The 22297-nt window shown below is 42.6% G+C and overlaps 1 protein-coding gene across 3 annotated transcripts in view; it reads left to right on the top strand.

Annotated features, from left to right (window-relative positions):
- The first annotated feature begins 959 nt into the window (after positions 1 to 959).
- Positions 960 to 22297, top strand: part of gse1 (Gse1 coiled-coil protein) — a 154300-nt gene continuing 132962 nt past the window's right edge. Inside the window, exon 1 of one of the 3 annotated variants that reach the window (XM_034886812.1) lies at positions 960 to 3866. In XM_034886812.1, coding sequence (XP_034742703.1) covers positions 1359 to 3866 — 2508 coding nt within the window. In that variant the 5' untranslated portion in view covers positions 960 to 1358. Of the gene's footprint in view, positions 3867 to 11063; positions 11085 to 22297 lie in introns of those variants that run through there. The other 2 variants (XM_034886726.1, XM_034886905.1) reach the window with 2 other exon arrangements.

The raw sequence follows: 22297 nt of genomic DNA, 5'->3' as shown, positions 1-22297 counted from the left end.
CCCAGAGTTCCAGGTTGAAATGCCGAGCAGAAAGTGTAAATTTGTCCTTAGGGGACATTGTGACGATGAAGATGGTAAAGGATGAAGGGAAGGAGAAAATGGGGAAGTGCAGAGGTAGTAAGGTAGAAGGTATTCTAGTCCATAACTCTCTGATATCAGTATGTCACAAGACAGTAGACCCAACCAGGAGAAGCCCATAGTGGAACGGACAGACATAACTTTTAATGTTATTGTTAGATGACGTGACGTGTTTAAGGATTGATTACTCAACATGCTGTCTTGCTTTTGTCTAAGATATTGGAGTGGGAAGCAGACGGCATAGGAGTTGTAAATATTGTGTATGTGTGTACATGTGCATGAACTGATGAGGATATCCATTGTGTTGTTGGGTCTTAAGCATACACTTTGTTTTATCTTTACAACCCTCTCTTTCAAACCTTCCTTAAGGACACAATCCTGCAGATTGTAGCACACAAAAACAGACTGATAGATAGATAGATAGATAGATAGATAGATAGATAGATAGATAGATAGATAGATAGATACAAGTTGCATTTTTTTGTTTCTGCTGCCAGCAATAATAATTGTATACTGAGAGCAGATAAAACAAAACAAAAATGCTAAAAATCTAGTCTGTGTTCCCTTGTCGGTTTTCAGACAAATTTGATAATTCATTTGCACAGTTAATACCTTAACACTCACCGCCAATCGACCTAACAGCGTCTGATACAAAGCAGCTCCGAAATTTTGCTTTCAGATGATTACCTACATGCTGTGGGTCTGTTTATCAAATACACGCCCCTGTGCATGTTAAACTGTGGATATGCTGTGCATGGTTAGTACTTTGACGCATGGGCAGCTACTGCAGGAGTGTGTGCTCATGATCTCTGCAAAATTATTAGTGGGGGCTGGCAGGGGGTGGAGGTTGTCTTGGGGTATCGGAGCGGGTCCCATGAATCGGGGATGGCGCTGTGTACAGTGTAAAGGAGTTTGCAGCCAAAGTTTGCAGCGCAGGCAGGAAAGTTCGCTGGAGAGGCGACCCGTGATCCCAGGTTCTTTTGTCATATTAGCGGACTTCCAGGGCAAACATGCGGACTACATACTTCACTAAGCGATGACTTCTGTGTCGTTTCGTGGATGTTTTGGATTGAATTTCTCCCTGTCCTTGAAAGATAACGGTTTCCTGCACGCTGTCGTTTCCAATGGACTATATCGTGCATCTTACCATCCAGTGAGTAACTTAGACTAGCAGTGATTGTAAAGTTTCCTGACCTGCAGATAAGTGTTGAACATGAGCATAACTTAGCACAACTGTTGACGTTATACCATGTAGCCTGGTAATTGGGTGTTTAAAAACAATGAACTCCTCTGGTGACAAGGAACTGACACCTTTATCTCGGAAACACCGACTCATGGCTGCAGCTATGCCCGGTGAGGACAGCCCATTGCCCGGCAACACTTCCAGGGCTGATCGGAATGGACTAGGGGGGCTGGTTTACTGTTTTGTATGTGGAAGCGGAGTTACACCAGGAAAGGAACTGAGGTTACAAGTGACATACCAAAAAGAGAGGGTTCCGTTTTTCCCGTTTTTACAAAATCAGGAGCCAGCCCCGGGTGCGTGTGAGGTGAGCCCGGATGGACATACGCTGGTGTGCGCCGTGTGCCACTGTTTTCTGACTGAGCAGTGGAACTCCTTCGAGCGGAGCAGGACGCCCATTGAGAAGCGCATGTACTGGTTGAAACGACCCTATCAGTGCGACTCTCGGCGGGTCCCACAGGAGTGGAACATCTCGTATGATCTGGAGAGGAGAATTAGTGTCAGCAGCCAGAACTACGACGGGGGCGCAGAGTCTGATTTCTCGTCTTTTTCTGAAAACGACAACATATCCGACCAGGAGATGGATTTCGTCGACAGAGCCGGTATGAGCAAAGACAAGTGCCTGAGAGCATCTGGCAAATCGCCAAGAGACAGTAGCAGGAAGAACAATGTCATCAGTGTTAAAAACAGCCCGGATTCACAGCGGGCAATGCGCTACCCGGTGGGTATTTATGGGGCGCAGGGATCGCCAAAAGCGGAGCGTGTTCTGCCAGGGAGGCGCGGCGCTAAAATTATGAATAATGTCTGTCAATCATCAGAATCTCTGACAAAGTCCCAGGAGAGATTCCCTCAGCGATGCTATGAAAGTCCTTTCTCTGACACACCTGTGCAAGACAACGGGGTCATTATGCGCAACAGGCGATGGCTGGAGGAGGGGAATGTCAGACATGCGGAGCTGCGTCAGATTCAGCGTGTTGCCGACAGCAGCTGTGCTCCGTCCAGACGTCCATCGCTGATGTACCGAGGAAGGGGCGAAGATCACCCCAACACTACTCTGTCATCTGTTGGCACCGCTGCTGTCATCACTAAATGTAACATGGCTGTTTCCAGGGAGAAGAACTCTGACAACTCTGATGAAGATGAGATTAACATTACAAGTGATGATGACCTAGACAAGCATGATAGTAAAACAAGCCAAAACACCCGGTTTAGAGCTGTCAGAGACCTTTCAGGGAGAAAGTCGCACCTCACTGTTGACACCTGTTCAGAGGAGTGTGTTTGCTATATCTGTGGCACTGGGCTCAGACATGGCCGTTTTAAAGTCAGTGTTCAGAAACAGGAGAGGGCACAGGGCGAGCCCTTCTTTCCCTTTCTATGGCTTCACTCCCCTCCCCGGGATGCAATACCAATCAGTCCAGCGGGTACAACCCTTGTGTGTGGCAGCTGCCACACCTCTCTCATGCAGCAGTGGCAGAGCTTTCAGCTGGCAGATGTGCCTGTCCTCCAGCGCCTGTATGTAGTCCCCCTCAACCAGGCCACCAGTTCTCTCCATCCTTCACAGCTAACTCCCCCAGAGTCCATGGAGTGCATAACTGAACCCAAGGCTTCCCACGAGGCCTGTTTTCTCTGTGGTCAGTATTGTGAAGGAGATATGAGAGTAGCATATGCACAGGCTGGTGTTGGCAAGTCCCGTGGTACAATGTATTTTCCTTTCATCCACATGTTGCCTTGCCCACCAAATGCACAGGGGGTGAAAAATGGCCGTGTACACTGCTGCCCTCAGTGCCATTTAATCCTGGAGGAGATCTGGGGTGCGTATCGGCTCAGCCTTAGTGAAGACCTCATCACTTCTGTCAGCTCCTTTCTGGTCAGGTACCACGCTGCCATGGCCATTGAGGGGTCCGGACAAGCCCATTCCCAGACTGGTGTGGTCTCTCGCCCGGGCAGCTCGATGTCGGTGTGTTACCTGTGTGGAGCTGAGCTGTGTGCAGGTGGAGAGTACCAGCTGCATGTCAACCCGCCTGGGCGTTGTGGGGAAAGGGAGCCTTTTTTCCCCTTTCTCACAGTCCACCCTCCTGCCCTCCATGCCAAGCCAGTCGATGCCACAGGCCTGGTGTCAGCTTGTAATCTCTGCTACCATGACCTACACACCCAGTGGGCCCAGCATGAGAGCAAAGGCCTGGGTCCCTCTACCCCGTCTACCTCTAGTTTATCCAGTGCCACCCCCCAGCCACCCAGCTCCCCTTGGGCCCGCCAGTACAGCTGTGAGGCTTTTGTGTGTTTCTTCTGCAGGAAGGAGCAGCGCAGGCAAGGTAGGCTGTGCGCTGTTATTGTGGCAAGACTACCTGTCTTCCTGTATGCACCTCGCAGCACACGCACCCTCCTGGTGGATGATGGGAGGAGGTTGGTGATTGGCTCATGTGTGGAATGTAAGGCCATGGTGCAGGTGGGACAGAGCATGCAGCAGGACAAGGATAGGCTTGGACATGGAGCCTCAGATGGGGAGAGAAGAGAACCAGAATCAGCTTTGCCACAGTCTAGACATAAGGTAAGCAAACTGCCTAATAAGACACACAGTCAAATCTTCTTTTTTCCCAGTGTCTTTAAATTTATCTAAATGCATTCATAAGCTTGGTTAAAACAACAGTTACCCATAAGCTTTTAATCCCCTCCTACATTCCCACGATGCAGTGCAGACTGAGTTTGCCCTGATATGACCTTTGAGTCAAATGGCAAGGGATGATTTTGACATTTTGTATAGTGGCATTGGTGTGATAAAGAAAGAGTAATTATTATGATGCAGTTGGTGCTTTGTGTGCTTTTGTTAATTAATAGGGAGTAGTGTGTGTGTGTTGGTGTGTGCGTATGTGTGTGTGTTTGTGTGTGTGTGCCCGCGTGTGTGCGGAGACTGAAAAGATTATTTGGGCTGGGTGGCCAGCACCGTTTAGATGAACAATGACACATTTTCATCAAAACTTACTTCTATAACCACCAGAGGGAAACTCTGGGGGTCTAATGGCCAAGGCCAGCCTTGTGTTTGCAGTGTCCATGTGTGAGTGTGTTTATTTGACCAAGCATGATTCAATACGTCTCACTGCTGAGCTGTTTGTTTTGGTTTGAGCATGTTGAGGCTCTTAAAGAGTATTTTCAAGGAAGTTAGTTTAAAGAAATTCTTAAGTTACCTTATTTCTTTTGATTACAACAACCATAACACAAATGCAAAAAGAAATGCGTACCCTGCTAATTAGACCTCTTTTACTTGATGTCTCTACCTCATTTCCTCCAAATACATCTGCTAGCATTCTGTTGCCAGTCCCTCCAAAAAGCCTGTGACAGGAATTTGAACTGATTGATGTCATAGTTTTCCATTTTTCAATTTCATTTGTTCACTTGCAATATTTGGGGTGAAATGGCAAAGGCACAAAGATAGAGACTCAACCACAATAAGAAACATGACTTACATTGAATTGCTCTACCTGTTCATATGAAAAATATATGCCCAGACATTCCTGATACTGCATTCCCATGATGTGTGTTATTAATTAAATACACTCCTGAATTAATCAGAAGAACCACAAAATGAATGCACAGTATAGTATATTGTCATGTAAATGAAAAAAGTCTTATTTGTATCAGTCAAAACCACAAATCTGTATTGATATAATTAGTGAAACATTGGTCATGGATATTTTGTGAAACAGTAGAGTTAAAACATATTGATGCATTTGCAATAACATACATGATTAATGAGATCAATATAATTAGTTATTTATAACTGATCCCTGTTGTTGCCTTGAGACAATAATCTCCTCTAAAGTGAGTAGCAAGGGGATAATGTGACCCCCCCCCCCCACCCTTGTCACCTGTACTGCACACTCAAAGTAATTCTGGCTCCAGATCTGCCCACACTTGGCCTTTTTGGCTGCGATGTGTTTAAAGACTTTGTACATTGCAACAATTGTGTGGTGTGTTATTATTGTAATGGCTGCCATTCATATTTATGTTAAAGCCCTGCATGTTAACATTGTAATGAGGGATTTTGATGGAGGAAAGATGCTTGCATAGGTGGTCCATATGATCCGGCTCCGGGAACAGTACATCTACACACTTCCTCTGAAGAGAGTCATTCTGTAATTGTTTACTTTTTTTTTTTTTTTCAAAGTTGGTTTCTTTCCATTCCTCTTTCAACAACACACATACAAATGTTGCTGTTAAGAAGATAATAGCAGAATCCTGCTTTTACAATAGCAGAGAATAGAAGTTGGGAGGCTGCGGGGTTATATGGGGTCCAGTGTAGGGCAAATGAGGATGGTGATATTGTTGATAAAGAGCTGAGGAGCATTTAGACAGCCAGTTGGCTGCATGAACAGCTCTCTCATGCAAACAGACACTGATTGTCCAGCAATGCAGGACACGTGAAGAACATCTGTGGATGCCATTCACACCCAGCAACTTCAGTATGTTGCACACTCACCACCTGTCACAACAGTTATCCACCGAATTTTCTTTCTGTCCTTTATAAAAGTGTCTGACTGGTTACTCGTATGCACTCAAAACTAAAGTTTATTTGTCTGAGAGTATAATTATGGGACTAGCTTGTCTACACACCAAGGTTGGGCTATCGTAAGGAGTGTGGGATGAGAGGGGTGTCGGGTGTAGGCTGGGTTTCGTGTGATAATTTTGGTCTGGTAGGGTTGCAGGTGGTACAGACAGTTTTGGCCTGAGTAAGCCAGTGACCTCATGGCTGAAAAAGTGCCAGTGTGTGTTTCTGTGGAGAAGGGGAGGTGTGAAAGAGCTGCGGGGGAACAGGTGCTCTATCCTCTGGTGTCATGCTATATGCTTGAGAGGGTCTGTCATCGCTGGGGTTTGGGCTGTCAGGAGGGAGTGCCCATATGGTTCCCCTTAGCACCGTGTGTGCCTGGTGGAGGGGATAAACACACATTCACCTACAGTTTTCCATTTTATTTTGATTCTTGTTTTTGTGTTGTACTGCAGTTTTCCTCAATGCCCCAAAGCACAAAACTGCAGATCAGGGACAGTTCCAGCAATGAATTCCTGATTGATGTTCAAAATTTCAGAGACATATTAAGTCAAAGGCTAGAGTGAGATGTCATTTTTTTTGTCATTATACTGCTTTCTATGGTGTAAACACTGTTGTGCAGGTATGAATGTTTATCCTGTGAAGTGTGAAAGGGTGGATGGTGCTGTGCTGTTTGTTTCCCCTGCTTGGTAAGAATTGGCGCATGAAATGAAATCTGCCACAGGACATTCTTGTAGTTAATTGTAACACACACACACACACACACACACACACACAAGACACACAGAAACACAAGTGGGTGTTTATCATGTTCTCTGTTCTGCTGCCGTGTGTTTAATTAGTATGTTGGACGTGACCTTTGACAGATGTGTAAGTATAGACCGCCAGCGTGTGGGGAGGGACTGCTGGTCAGCAGGTCCTTCACTTGCACTCTCGGTAAAACAGATGTCCAGGTTTTTGTTTGTTTTTATTCCACAAAAAAGTCTTACATTTCACAAACACAAACAACTGAACAAACACATGACAGACCTCATCACAAATCAGGACTAACAATCAATTAACAACCAAAGATCAAAAAATAAACTAAAAATAGAAAAAGCATGATAAAGAACCGTTAAAACTTTTGCATGCATGTAGTTGGGTTATTTTAAAGATAATTTCCCCTGTGGGATTAATAAAGTCTATTTCTATGATTAATTAAGTCTAGCTTATCTTAATGAGATGGCAGCAGGATCGCAAACTTAGAACGCAGACTGCCATAATGGCCTTGCTATTCTGAAGTGCCTTTGAGCAACACAGTTAAGGTCATATTTATTTACTAAGTCCTTTGAGTCTAATTTCTGACACATTCTGCACTTACAGTCAAACAGATCCAATGACGTAGAAGTAGTTTGACTCTTCCTCAAGGTGCACCATGTCTCTAAACAGGCAAGTGTGCTTCCAAAGTTATCATCTTTTCTCTCTTTGTTTGACTATCCATCAAGCTGTAGCTCAGCACTGAAACACTGTGTGGGGCAACACACGGAGTTTGTAAAAAACTCCCCGCTGAAGCTTCATATTAAGCTAAACCTTGGAACGCTTTTTTACACTAAAGATGTAAATATACATATGGGCATGTATATTTTGAGTTTAATGAATGTGAACCTATCCTCTTAAGGCTCTAGGCTAATAACAAATAATGAGAAGCAATATAACAGTTTTTTTCATGTTGAATTTCTATAGACTGATGTTTAAAACAAAGACTGATTTTGAAGGGTCACATTACTGTCTGAATACTCTGCATCATAAGGTAAAATACAAATGTGTGCAGGTAGAGTAAGGGATTGTTGTGTGGAATCACTTTTAAAAACTTTTTTTTAAGTAAAAAAGTGGCACATGTAGACAGAAAAATTGGAAAAGCAAGACCAAATACAGTGTGAAGAAGAATTGATAGAATGCTCCAATGCTTAGGCCCTAAATAAACTGATTAGATACCGGCGCTGCATAACTTTGTTGTTGTAAGGATTGGGGTTGATTGCGTGCCGTTGATATAGATGTGTATGAGTGAAGTGTATACCTACATCCACACTCACACTGTAGTCAACAGTGTGTATTCTGCTTGTACAAGGACATAAGGGACTAAAACAGCAAAGAAATCAATCATTTGTCTAATCTTGCAAAGATAAATAACTACAAAATTGTACGTAGATAACAGAACAAACAAAGCCTCTCTTGCTCATACACACTCATATGTACACATGTGCGTATACAAGTGTGTGTCTGTATCCACGCATAAATGTTTATTTTTGTATGGTGATCTGCTGAGTGACTGTTTTTCGAGTAAATGATTATTGTTGATCTGTTAGAAGAGCGGAGACAGGTTTCTGTAACCAAGTTCAATCATTCAGTTGCTGTGTGTGTGTAAGAGAGGTACGTATGTGTGTGTGTGTTAGCATTGCGGATAATGTGGCTCACTTTTTCTGTTTCTGTGTTGATGCTGCTTCTATGTGTGTGTGTGTGTGTGTGTGTGTGTGTGTGTGTGTGTTTGTGTGTGTGTGTGTGTGTGTGTGTCTGTGCCCACGTGTGTGTGTGCGTGCGTGCGTGTGTGCAATTTGTGTGTTCATGTGTGTTTGGTGTAAAAGATTGACTGTGACAGGAAAAACATGCTGGCATCTTGACAGTGTCGCCAGGGAAGATTTATAATGCAGTGAAACAAGGAGGGAGTGCAAATTTACACATCAAAACTGGCTGTGAATTTGAAAAGTAAGAGAAAAATGATCCTGATTGAATTATTGGAAGAAGAAGAAGAAGAAGAAGAAGAAGAAAGAGGAGAAGGGAGGGAAGGCTGAGAGAAGGTGAGGGGGTTAATGGGATTTAGATTACAGCCAGAGGAAAAAGGAAAAAGGAGTCCCATTCTCATCAGTTCATCATAGAAGGAAATATTACAGCACGCTGGGCCGGAACAGGATTCTATTAAAAATGCGTTAATTTGAGGCATGTGAGGTGGCGTGGTCTAAACATTAAGTGTGAGCTGTTGTTATGAGTGCCTGTGTGGATGAGTGTGTTTAGACAAAACCATTTGTATTTCACATATTCTGTAAAGTTCATGCAGCTACGCCTCTCCGCTCTTTTCCAGCATTGTAGTCTAACAGACAGCCTTGCGTTTTACAGGGAATCCTCTGGTATTTGGGGGGCTTAATTTCAAAACTGCCGGAGGTGGGATTTGATTAAGTGCTCAAGGCTTTAATCACGCTCTTCCTAAAGGCATCCCTCAGCGCTTCATTCTTGCCCATATCTGAATGAAGAGATCAAATCCTCTATGGAGCAGATGAGACGGATGTGTTCCAGTGTTTCATTCCTTTTCTCTTGTTTTATGTCTCAACCCTGCAAAGACTTACCCATAAACAAGCCTCCCACAGTACTAGTTTGAGAGCTGCTTCAACACCCCAGACTTGTCCCATAGCTCTCTGATGTCTCTGGCCACCCAGATGGTGTGTGTCCTGTGACAATGCAGGTCCCGGCCCTCATACTCTTTGTAATGGCAAACGTGCTGTTGAAGCTCCATGTCGCAACCCTCAAAATTGGAAAAGATAAGGCTTTGATCTTTGATACAGTTATCCTCTTTCACTGCTGGCATACAGTACATACAGTACATACAACCATGCATGCCTACTATCCATATGTGTCGTGGTTGTATTGAAAGAACTCAATATAAAGTTTCAAGATGGCGCCCATTCATTCCAATGAAGGTTGCTCACACAGAGCATATGCCAAAAAGTGATCTCTCTCCCTGCTTTTGTGTTGTATTGCCTGCTGCACAACAGTTTCTCTGAACCTGCCAGACCTACAGACTTTACATTGAAGTAACGTCAGCGATATGAAACCAGCTTGACTTGGCCCTGAAATAGTTTTACAAACATTGAACTGTTATGGTTTGACAAATCAAGAAAAGAAAAAAAAATGATAATAATACTTGACCATGACTTTACAGAATTTTCCCTATAATGGTTGTCTGTAAGGAAAATATTTTAAGTTACATTATCATGGTTGGTCACTGGGATAAATTGGGAGAATGGCTAACTTGGCCAAATGGGCATATTATAAATAACTAAATATTACTGCTTACTGCTAATGACTACAAGCTGGTGCCCATTCATTCAAATGAAAATTTGAATGAAAAGTAAAAAAATGTTTTCTCGCTTCCAGGTTCTGTATTAGTGTTTCTGCCACACTACTTTACATCAGGATGATGTCCCGCATATACTAATATCCTTTACAGGCTCTGGAAAACTTAATGATAAGTAATAGCATATCTTGTTTACAGTAGGAGGTGGCCTGTCAACAGTTTTACAAATGTCTCTTTATAATAGTTGTCCATGTATGGGTAAAGCTTTGATGATTTCCCGTTGCAGTTTCACGTTTGGCCACTGGGACAGACAGCAGCCAGGCTGAGTTGCAGGGCCATTCAGCTCTGTTGATACATTGATGGCATGTGGACGTGGCTAAACATTTAATTTATGAGTGTACTTGTGAATGTATGGTTGAAACAATTTCATATGAAATTGTTTCATGTTTCAAGAGACAGCAAGAAATACCCAATCTGATTATATCTGCATCTAGGAGAAGTTTAGGTTTTTCAAACCCCTGCCCTTCCACCTTGGTTTGGTCCATTTCTTGTACCTTCTAGCTAGTTCTTTGTTGCTACTAAAGAAAGCACAACCAGCAACATACATAAAGGGAGATAATAATCAATTGCTGTTAAGGTGGTGAGTACTCCAGCCTCCTCACCAATTTCTATACTTTTGTGTTTACACTTTTAGAAGTAGAGTTTGTTAGCATTGAATGTGCTAGCAAATACACATGGTTTGCTTAGCTAGTTAGCTAGCTTTCATCATGGCTTCCTGTTGTAGACTATAAAAATGAACAATCTGCTTTCTTCTTCTTAGCCCCCCATGCTATTAGCCTAGCATAGCTATGGCAGAGAAACACCTTAAGTTTGTGGACATTTTGAATTACAATATTCAGTTTAAATGCATATTTCTTCACTTTACTTTACTACCTTCATGGTTCTTATACAAGTTATTATACACAGGCAGCTAAAGATTCAACAGTTGTTAGCTAGTTATTAATCAGGTTTTTCACATGGCTGGAACCTGCATCATTATGTAGTTTGATTTCAATGCAGGAAATGCGGACAGACAGACAGAGAGCAGTGGTCCGCAAGAGACTGAAAACACTGTCATGCAGGTAAGAATATGCTATGTTAGTTACAACGCGAATGGAAAACTCCAGTAGATAAACTTCAAAGATTAGAGCTCACAACGCAGCTAATTTGTCATCCTGAAAATATTTGTTTGGTGCTGTGCTAACCCAAAAGGCATAGGTTTCATTTTGTTGACTGTGTTGGCAGTCCAAGTCGATCAACATTTACCTAATAGGATCATAACAGGCAATTTAATTTTAAAATTCCCTGGCAGACAATTGTTGAGAGGAAGTAAGGGAGGGCCAAAGAGGGAAGGAGAAAGTGATTGAATCAAGCAGTGTCCGATGTTTCCTCATATCTGTTGTTGGTACCAGACACTGTAAGGGCTGGTACAAACAGAAGTGTCATTGAGTGCATAGAGTAAATGAAGGTGTGCCTAAAACTGTGAGAGAACCAGAGCGTAGTACAGGTGCTTTTAGGCTGTTTTTTTATTTCATGGGACTGAGAAGGAAGTTGATATTTCGGGGCTTTTCTGGGTGCAGACTTCCATGCTAGTTTGTAGCTGACAGATGAAGGCCTACTGACGTTTTGACCCTGCAGAGCCAAGCAGAGAGGGGATATTGTTATTCACTCAGCACTCAGGGACATGGTCAGCAAAGGTCATGTGTCATATTGGAGGGAGGGGACCTGTAATCATAAAAACCTGATTAGATTGTTGAATCTGACTGATTTGAAAGTTTCTTATATGACAAAATACTGCTGTGGTTTCAAATACTCTGACACAGGATTTGCACTCTGTGCAGGGCTAAAGTCAGTCAGCCTTCAAATGAAGAGATCTAATCAGCCAAAATAACTGAAAACATCTATGAGGGTGTGCATGGTCTTCTTGCTAAAGCAGCAGCCTGAGCCTTTAGCTCACTTTCTTGCATTTTCCCCGCTGTGACCTCTGTCTAATTTTGACATCATATTATGAGGCAAAAAATCATATGTCATCTGTAAAACTATGTTAGCGAGTCCTTTTGGCTGGCTGAAATTCTCTTGATTTTATTATTAGAGCTAACCAAAGTGTAATGCACATCCACTAGCCTTATGGGAGGAAAAGGGAAGAAGAACACACACTGTAGTCTTCTGCAGATCAGTTGTAATGTCATTACATGTTAGTGGATGGCAGGAGTAGTCAGAAGTCAGTCAGCGAAACTAAAACCTCTGATCCTTTATCATTAAATTTCCTGGCAATCTCGGAAAGGGAAAAGGGGAACAGAGAGGGCAGTGTCCCTTTGTCCCAAAACCACAGACCCTGCTGTAAACTGTTTTCATAGTGTTTTTATGGCTCCCATTTGGCACCAAAATGTGTGTATGCAATGGTCCAGGTTCGGGACAAAGTGAAGTAAACTACGTGTGAACTATTAAGCTGGGCTCTTATGAGAACCAAGTGAGTCGGAGTACAATGTTTGTGTGATTTTTTTGTCTGTTGTCTTTTCTATGATACACTTTTCATTGGTCTGCTTCTCTTACTTCTCTCTTAGCTCTTTTAAGGACTGGGCTTTGTGCAACAATGGTATAGTGTTGACTAAATCACTCCTTCTTCTTTTACCCAATTCCTCTCCGATTCCCTCTTTGTCCCTGCACTTTACATTTTGGGACATCCTAAGACAATTACAGTATGGAACCAAACCTATATATAGTAAATAACTACCTGCACCGTGAAGGGTTCTGTGGACTGTACTCCATGGGCGCAGCAATTTAACCCACAGGTTTCTAAAGACATGTTTTGAAGCTTGAACTTGGTTTTTCTGCTCGCCACCATGTTTGTCTGTTATTAAAGTCAGAAAATCTGAATGTCCAGCAACCAAACACACAATTAAGAATTAGATATGTTTTGAAACATGAAACGGTTATCTAAAAACTGCTGCAAAGATGCACATCAGAAGTAGTGACATTAGCAGTAGGTACTGATAGTCTTGTATAAAAGTAATTGCAGAAAATGTGAAGAGGTGTTTAAGTGTTTTTGTAGTAATTTTTGTGCAATATGAGTTTTTTGGGACTCTGCGTTGGCTTTAGGATCCAGCAAATTTACTTTATGTTGAAGAGAGGACTGTCCTAGCTCTCTACATGATTAAAAGATCCTTCTGTCCATATAACTCTGCTGAAAATGTTTTCTTTAAGTGTATTTGTGTTGCTGTGTTGGATGAAACCTTTAAAAAAAAAAATCTTTTTTCTTTTCTTTAGTCTCAAAGAAATGTCAATGTACTATTTAATAACACTTTTAGGTGCACATGCTTACACCCTGAGGTTTGTCATAGACATTTTCTGTACTCCACATCCGCTTTGTAGTAAATTGTTCTGTGTTGCCACACTGAAGCCTGGCATAGCGTGGCAAGAGGCCAATACGGAAGAGTGTTGATGCTCCAAAGGCCGCCGTGCTGTACTGCCCTGGAGTCTGTGTTTTACAATAGTAAACCTTGTTTGACTGTGGTAATTATAGAGGACAGAGTGTAATGTAACTATAGCTTAACTCTCTCCGCCAGCTGCCCTCTGGCCATACACACACTCACCCACAGTCATGTATAAATGCATACATTCGCAGACTTGTACTTGCGTACACAAAAAAAGTATGTAGTTGTTGATTATAATTTACATACTGTTCAGAACAGCTGCAAGTGTGTGTGTGTTTGGGCATGTGTGTTTGCCAGGTGGTTGGGAGCACTGGCAGGTGTTTGCTCTCTTGCTGGCAAATGCAGCTGGATTGTCCCACAGCTGTGTGTGTGTGTGCGTGTGCGTGTGTGCGCGTGCGTGTGTGGTTCTGCACCTGGTCACAGCTGGAGTGTATGGTAGCACAGTAGCTAATAGCGGACCTATTTCCTTGCCAGACATTTAACATGTAACTTATGCTTTTAGCTGACTCGATATTATTCATTGCTATTAAATGCTTCTCATTAGTCTTGCTCTTTTAGACCTCCCTTGTGGTGCTGAAGGTCTGTGTGAATGGGATTCTTTGTTGTTAGGGTCTTGCCCTTCATATCCCACTTTGTTTCACTTTGCTCTTGCATCTTCTTCCTGCCTTCCTCTTCGCCCTCTTTTGACAATTTGACATTAAAGCCATTGTCTGTGACATATGTGTTCTCGCTTACTGGAAAGAAATACTCTGTTTGATTTAGAGGAGGGGTGGTGCTGGCTAGAGCTTGCAGCAGACAAAACGTAGATGACGTGGATCACACTGCGTCACTGAGCCGTTCATTATTTGGTCATAAACACTAGCACTCCCGTCTCTCAAATTAGTTTAACAAGTTCGGCGTTGGCCCTTGGCAATGTCTACAACTTTAGGTTTGCAGTACACGTGCATAACAAGCTTGATGGGGTATAAAGAAGGAAGACTCGCTCTCACCCTGTTGTAAGGACAACTGGAGATGGAGCCGAAATATTCCCCCCATACACGGACTAAATATAATAACATAATAACAGACAACCACTGGCTACGACCAACCGGCAGCTAGACAGCGTCACCCTCTTTCTGTCAGCGAACCAGAGGAGAGATAATGATCAGCGTTACTGGTGATCTTCTAGAAGCATGTTTTGGCTGAAGAAGACATTCACTCCTTGGATTACTCCCTCCTTCTGTCAGCACCCCCAAGTCCTGGCCCTGCCAACCCCCACCCCCACACATGCCCCGGCCACCTGGTCTCTCACATTCTCAGCTTGTCCTGCCAGCTCCAGGACAGCTGGGAAGAAGGAGACAGAGAGGGACTTTTGGACTGAGCCTCCCATGAGGCTACTGTAAAGATACCTCTGGAAGAATTCAGTTCACAGACAGTAGCCATGACACATTTTATTATTATGAGGTCTCTACACTGTGTGCTAAAAGTAGATCTTCAGATGGGAGTGACCACATAATGGTGGCATTTATGAAGTACACTAATTGCTGTCATATTACTTTGTACTGGAATCTTTAGCACTTGTTTGTCTGAAAAACTATCCACAGTTGTCTCTGTTTAAACTGCGTACAGAAGGTTAACATTTGATAAAGACTTGAGTATGATCCAGTTAGTAATCTGGAAGATCATGCAAACAAAGAAAGATTAGTCAGAGGGTTAGCCAGATGGTATATACTTAATTAGCCAATCCACGAGTGGACACAAACAGATAACCATGAACACAAATGCATGACCACACACAAACACATAGACACAGTCAGGAGTTACAGGGACTTTGTAAATAGTTTCCATTGGTTAGAGTCTCCCACACTGACCATCCTGTGAGTCAGACACAAACCGATACAGTTTCTCCATCTGTGTGACAGATAGATCCCACAGATACTTCCCAAAAGCCTGTCAATATTTATTTGTTGCTTTTTGCTGCTGTCCCTTTCAAGTATGCCGTTTGCACTGTTGAAACGTTACTAATCTAGATGTCGTATGGCTGTTTACCACTGCTGATCATGTCTGTGACTTATTAAAAGCATGCCTAACCTAATCCAAGGCTAGCGAAGGATAGCAGTATGCTAACATTTGACCTGCCAACTTGGTCAGTGGCCTTTCCCACATGGTCAGGAGTTGTGTGCAATGTGGACCAATGAGCTTGTCACGGTTAATGTGCAGAACCCAGCCTCAAGCCCACAGTGGAGTAGCCAGAGTGGTAAGCCACCAGAGTAGAATTAACGTGTTGTAAATGATCTCTAAGCTCCTTGCAGCTGCACAGTTACTTACTGTACATGACGATAACAAGGTGTTGTATCAAGATTTATCGGCAGCGTTAGTTATAGTTTAGATCCTTTACCAATAAAGTTACAGAGTGAAGAATAAGATGTAAAAATCCAGTGTTTCCTTCTCAAAGAGAGCCCCTGTGAAAAAGGCTTAAGTTGCTATGTAACCCCCCAGAGACAGAGGGGTTCTAGATGTTTTTATGTTCTTCTCTTCAACAGGGGGCAATAAAAATAGCACTTGGCTCAAGTTAGGTGTCGAAGGTTTTTTTCTCTTTCTTCTTCTTACCATCTTCTGTCCATCTCTCTCCTTCTCTCCCCTGTCCCCCCATCACCTCAGTCACCCCTCCACTCTTCCTTCTTTCCCCCTTTCTCCTCTCTTTTTCTTTCTCCATTCCCCCCTCCTCTTCCTTTTTCCCTGTGGTATTAGCAGGGCCACATGTTGCCGCGGCCTCTCCTGATGGTGTGAGCCCCATGGCAGGCCCTGGCTCCAGGCTGACGCATAGCTGTTTGTGTGTGTGTGTGTGTGTGAGTGTGTGTGAGGCCACTAACACAGTAACCTGATAGTGGTGCGGCTGAGTAGTACAGAGCGGAGCAGTGCTGTGATTTATCCCGCGGGCCCAGCAGATGGCTGCAACAGGAGTTTGTTTAAGTTTGCTTCAGAGCCGGGCAAGCAGCCAGGAGCATAGAGAGGGCCTGCCAGAAAAATGTTCACTGACTCTGGATGCCTAACCACACTACTCCCCCTCTCCTCTCCCTTCTGCCTCCCCTAACCCCTCACAGCCCCTCAGTCCAAACACACACACACACACACACACACACACACACACACACACACATGCTCTTGCAGACTTACTGTCGCTACTCTCCTTTTACCCCTCTCTAATTTCTTTTTTTTCCTCCCATCTGCTTTACACACATGCTTACATACATATGCCTACACATTAGTTTGTGCATGCTTCTCTGTTCTGTTGGCAACATCCCTGGTGGAGACATGATCTCACACCTCAGGACGGGGCATTAAAGACTAAGGAGGTGTCCATTCTAGTGGGGGTCTTCTGAACAAAACCAGATGACCAACACTTTTCCTCTCACACTGGAAAAAAAAACTATCTATCTTGCAAAACCACAGACAGAAGTGCACATGTAAAACCATGCACAACTTTGCACTGAGCACACAAAGCACATGGTTTATGATTTTAATGTCCGTGCACCACCTTTTCCTCCCCTGCTCTGATTCAAGGTCTTGCTCTCTGTTGAAGTTGATGACAAGTCCTGTCAGATTGCCTCAGGTCACCCAGATGATAACTCTTGACCTCCCTCTTCACACATTAGCCCCTCTCTTTCTACCTTATCTCTCTCTGGTCCTTTCCTGGTCTTATCCTCTCCCAGTTCAGCAACAAAAATGTGAGGTCACACACTATGCCTAAATCAGATGAAGCAAACACATGTCAAAGCAAGACACAGTGAGACTTTTTGAGACAGATTCAGTATGCAAATTTTGAAAAGTTTTTTTGTCAATATATTGTCTGGTGCCAAAGATTGAGTAGCTGCCTGAACTCGGATTTTTCAGACTCTGTTTATGTACTTTGTTTATTTTGTTTGCTTTTAGATATTATACTTTACCGACCCCACAGTTTAATGCAAGTCAGTTTCCTTCTCTGTAAAGTTATAGTTGTCTCTGTAATGCTTTCATCAAATATCTTGAGAAATGAGAAATCAGGCTTTTTAAAAATTGAAATATCTAAAATTAGTCTTAGTATTGTTGTATGATTTCATTACATTCAGATATTTTTATTTCCATTAATGAAATCACTATAATCATTTTAAGGCAGGGGCTTCATGTTTATGTGTGCACGTACAGTACAACTGTATGCACAGTGACTCTGATGAGTCTATGAAAGATTATCATTGAAGATTAGCTGTGAGGCCACATAACCATTTGAATATCTGAGTCAGTTACCAGAAATCTATATTTTATTGTATATATATATATGTATATATCTTGTCTATCTATATATTGTGTGTGTGTGTGTGTGTGTGTGTGTATATCAAGAGTTCAGTGTGTTTATCATTTTATAACTGCGTGCATGTGTCACAGCATGACTAATTTGTCTTCTTTCTCAACATTATTATGAACATGAAGAAAAGCATACACACACGTATGTTCCTTATAGTTTTCTTTTCTCTTCTAATTGATTACATTCATCGATACTGTGGACCCGTTTCCAGTACTGAGATCATTTCTTCCCTTCAGATTATCCATATTTACATCCGGCTGGTCTCTTTCTCTCACTTTCGTGTTTATTTGATCACTTGCTGCTGTAGTTTCATTCTCACCGTCTTTTAACCTCTGTCCAGTGTCATCAGTGCCTTTTCTACTTCGGAGACAGCGATTTGATTGTTTTGACTAATAGGCCTATCAGTAATACTGATATTGTCATATGGGAGAGCATGAATAAGGTCACTAACATCAACTGAAGCCGTGCAGCACTAAACCCACATAAACAATGGAGTGAGAGGACGTCCTTGTGTTTGTGTGAGTGTGTATGTACTGTATGGGTAATGTGTGTTTGTATGCATGTATGACTAATTGCGGAGGCTGTCAGGGCCATTGTGCTTTGGCTCATATTCTTGTTTCCTCTACAGCAACATAAGTCATTCCTACTGCTAGTTGTGCCTTTAGGTCAGAGACACACAGCTGAATGTTATCTGTGTTGTGTAATTCTATTGAGGCCAACAGTGATATGTTTGGCTTCCTGGATGCATCAACTGCTTACATAACATATAACAGCTTTCTTGAATTTAGGGTTTCATACTTTGTCCGATCCGTTGGTGGACAGTGTCGTAGTATAAGTATGGAGTCTTCAGTTATAAAAGAAGGCAATTTAATTGATCATGATAATACGTTGGTCTTTGTAGTTCTCTTAGTTTAGCTTTTAATATTTGTCTCCTGGATGAAAAATGTAATGATGCTGTGAACATTGGTCGATGACCTGTGACATCACCAACCATTGGTAATTTTTAGCAACCCAATAGTACCAATCTCATACCAACTGCACTGTGCCTCTGCCAATAAATTGACAAGTAAAACAATACCTTTGGCTTTTTTAAACAAAATAACTATAACATGCAATATTTGCGCTGGTTACTAAAGTAACTAATTGAACATGCTATCACAATTAACACTTATTATCCCTGCAATGTTCAGGAAGAGTTTTCTGTGCAGCCCCCCTCTCTGCGTTTGCATGCATGTCTTTTTGAAAACCACTTCAAATGCAGACAAGCTGCACATCAAACAGAAAGGACAAAAAGAGGAGATGGGTAAAGAAGAGAGAATTCTTTATTAGGCTTCATTTCCACCAGCAGCTCTGCTCCTTGAAACCCTCGGGAGATTGGAAGTGAGTAGGTCACAGGTCAGGTTGCTTAACAGCCCACAAATGAATATTTATCTGTCAAGGTTACTCTCAGTTGACACAAATGCACCTGTGCCAGACTTATTACCTTACCTAAGCATGCTTATGTCCACTCATTACCTTCATAGTTGGCAGCATTCATTTAGTATATAAGATTCTTTGTTTTTGTTTTTTTGTGGAAATTAAAAGCTTTTGAAAAATAACTCTTATCATAGAACAGATTGAAAAATAAATACTTCGTTGGCCAGTTGTCCGTTGTTCAAACCAAGACATACAGGTTTTTAAATCTAATTGTAATACCAGTCTGATGTTGTATCCTTTTTATAAGCCCATTACTTTGTACTGTTACATTTCATGACTCGATCTGTGAGATTCATTACTAGTCCTCCTAGCAGTGCTTTACCATACATGTTTTTGTTACTAAAATAATATTGTGTCATCTTTGATCTCTCATCCAAAGTGGCTCACACCCAGTCCTCTGCAGATCTATGAATGAAGTGACAGTGGGCAAAATCATGTGGATCTGTGTGTATTGTGAATCCTTTAGGAAATGCCATTTATAAGATCTTATTTCTCATGTCCTCACTGCCCTCTGTATATGGTAACACTGTGTGTTTGGTCCACGGCAGATGGGAGGGTTTTGCATGCCGATTGTTGCCCACCTGTTGGTTTGCCCGAGGAAAGCGGTAAGCACTAATATTTCTACAAACCAGAGCCTCAGTCACACTGTCGTTGGCCGAAGATTGATCAGATGCTGTTTGACTTCCACTCAATAAGGAACAAGTGTCCTCAGTGCTGGACGGATTGCAGGCTTTTGGATGGGCTTCCACACTGCACAGCTCCACAGGTGTCAGAGTTGTTCAGGGTTTGTGGGTTTGTGTGCACACATGTGAGAGTGTTTTGAGCACCGAAGCATCTTGAGTGTGAGTATCTGTGTAGATCAAAGCCTTTTATCTCTGTTGTTTTGCAGTACTTGGCTGAGTCAGTGTGTGTGTGTGTGTGTGTGTGTGTGTGTGTGTGTGGAGTGTGAGCTGCTTTTATGGAGTGTTGCTGAGTCGGCCAGTGGCCAGAGCCTACATGCATTGCTGTGGTGCTGTTGGATCTCTGTGATAGGCTGTTAAAGCAAGATTGACAACCCTGCTTTACAAGCTGCTATGCATCAACCCTTAGACCTGCTGCAACCGTGGGAACACAGACACGTTTGTGTTTGAGTATGTGTGCGTGTGTGTGTGTGTGTGTGTGTGTGTGGCAGAGTCAGTGAGTAGTGGGGGTCAGTGTGGAGCAGGCACAGGGCCTGCTGCTGAACGATAAGGCCTGCTGCCCTTGTAACCTCCAGCTTGCTGTGATGAGGTCATCTCAAATTACACCTAGCCAAATGTTCCCTGTCTGCTAGCATTCAAACAGGAAGGTCTACTTCTGGAGCCTAAACCTTTTTCTATCACAGTGATGGATGATGGTCTTCTGTCCAACCTTATGTCCAACAAAGGACAAACACACTCTTCCGAGCACACAGTGTATTGCTGGGAATCAGAGGCTTAATCATAATACCACATGGTATTACCATACAAAAAAAACAACCCAGAAAAAAACAAATTTGCACCAAAAATTGCAAAATCATGAATCTATCAAATTCTGTATTTATTTTCTGGATTATGAGGAGCTTTCTGTTCCATAGAGGTTTATAGAAAGCAAAAATGATACAGTATACACCAGCATTAAGTAGAGGAAACGGCTACATGCCAACACGTCTGCCTAAATATCACAACAGACCATACTGGTGCCTGTATACCAAGCCATTCTTGATTTATTGACTTGTACTACAATATATTGCCACTGATGTCGTACAACGCTCAGAAATGGTGAGCCCACTTATTTTGTAATATGGACCATCCTAATACCATCCTATGTTCCAACTAAACCGGAAATATAGTAATTATAATTTATTTGCATTTGTGTAAACTCAAAAGCTGCCAAATGTTTGTGTTGGGTGTAGTTCAGGTGGAAAAGCAGGTTTGCCCATAATTGTAGATTGGTTTGATACCTTTTCTCCATGTGTCAAAATGTCCTTGGGCAAGTGTGTGTGAGTGTGTGTGTGTGTGTGTGTGTGTGTGTGTGTCTTGAAGAAAACATTTGAGGATTGCAGGAACTATTAGGGGAGGGTCTGTCTTGGACTGGCTAATGAGGCCAAGGATGACGTCAACTTTACCTCAGAGGATCTCAGAGAGAGAGCCAGGAGGATAGTTATTGTTCAGGTGTGTGGCACAGTGCAGTTCGTGTGAACTACTGATCTTTGATGTGCGTTGGTTGTGACTGTGTTTATTTAAAGTTACCCAGCACCTTGCTTGTGCCATCCCCTTAATCCCATTTCTTCCGCTTTTTCCAGTGCTTAATAACATGCATTCACGTTTCAAATACTGATTGGTTCACTGATAGTATTAAAAAAGTACGGTAACTATTATTTTGTTAGATTTCCTCTCCTGCTCTCAACAAGTTTAAATACCAGACAATGTGTGGACTAGCTTGACTAACTTTCTTTTAAGCAGCTAGCTGGGTAAACAGAACCTCGCTCTCAGTCTGGGTCTCTCTATTTTTGTCTTTCTTAGTTTTCACTCCCTTCTTCATTCTCAACTTTAAATCTTCCTCCTCCTCCTCCTCCTCTGTCTCCCTTTCAGTGAAGATCAAGCCAATCTTTTCTGGCGCCAATGACCCTTCATTTCTTTTCAACTTATGGAGGAGTCAGATTTATTGGTCCAATGTTTATTTTCATAACCAGTTTGTTTTAGTTTTTCATTACTTGTGTATTAACTATAGCAGAGTGTCTTTTTGCATGTTCAGTTGTAAAAGGAAGTCAGTGGCATGAACTGCAGAGCAGGCGAACTGGGCGCAAAGCATGCGTTTACACGTGTGTGAGCACTTGGATATGTGTGGGTGTGTGCATGTTAGTGCACGATCCAGGCACAGATGTTCTCAAAGGATCCAGTTTTTAGTCAGTAGTTCTCCCTCTCCCCTTGCAGAAAAAGGGAAGTGTCTAATAAAAGGCGGGTGTACAAAACTGAGTCATACACACACGCTTGTGAGAGCGAGCGAGTGAGAGAGCGAGGCAGGAAGCAGGGAGGGAGGCTGTGCCAAGCTGGAGCTGAATTCC

This window comes from Etheostoma cragini, chromosome 1 (genome assembly GCF_013103735.1).
Source record: "Etheostoma cragini isolate CJK2018 chromosome 1, CSU_Ecrag_1.0, whole genome shotgun sequence".
NCBI lineage: Eukaryota > Metazoa > Chordata > Actinopteri > Perciformes > Percidae > Etheostoma > Etheostoma cragini.
Note: the sequence above shows the minus strand (reverse complement) of the source record. Positions and strands in the feature narration are given on the sequence as shown.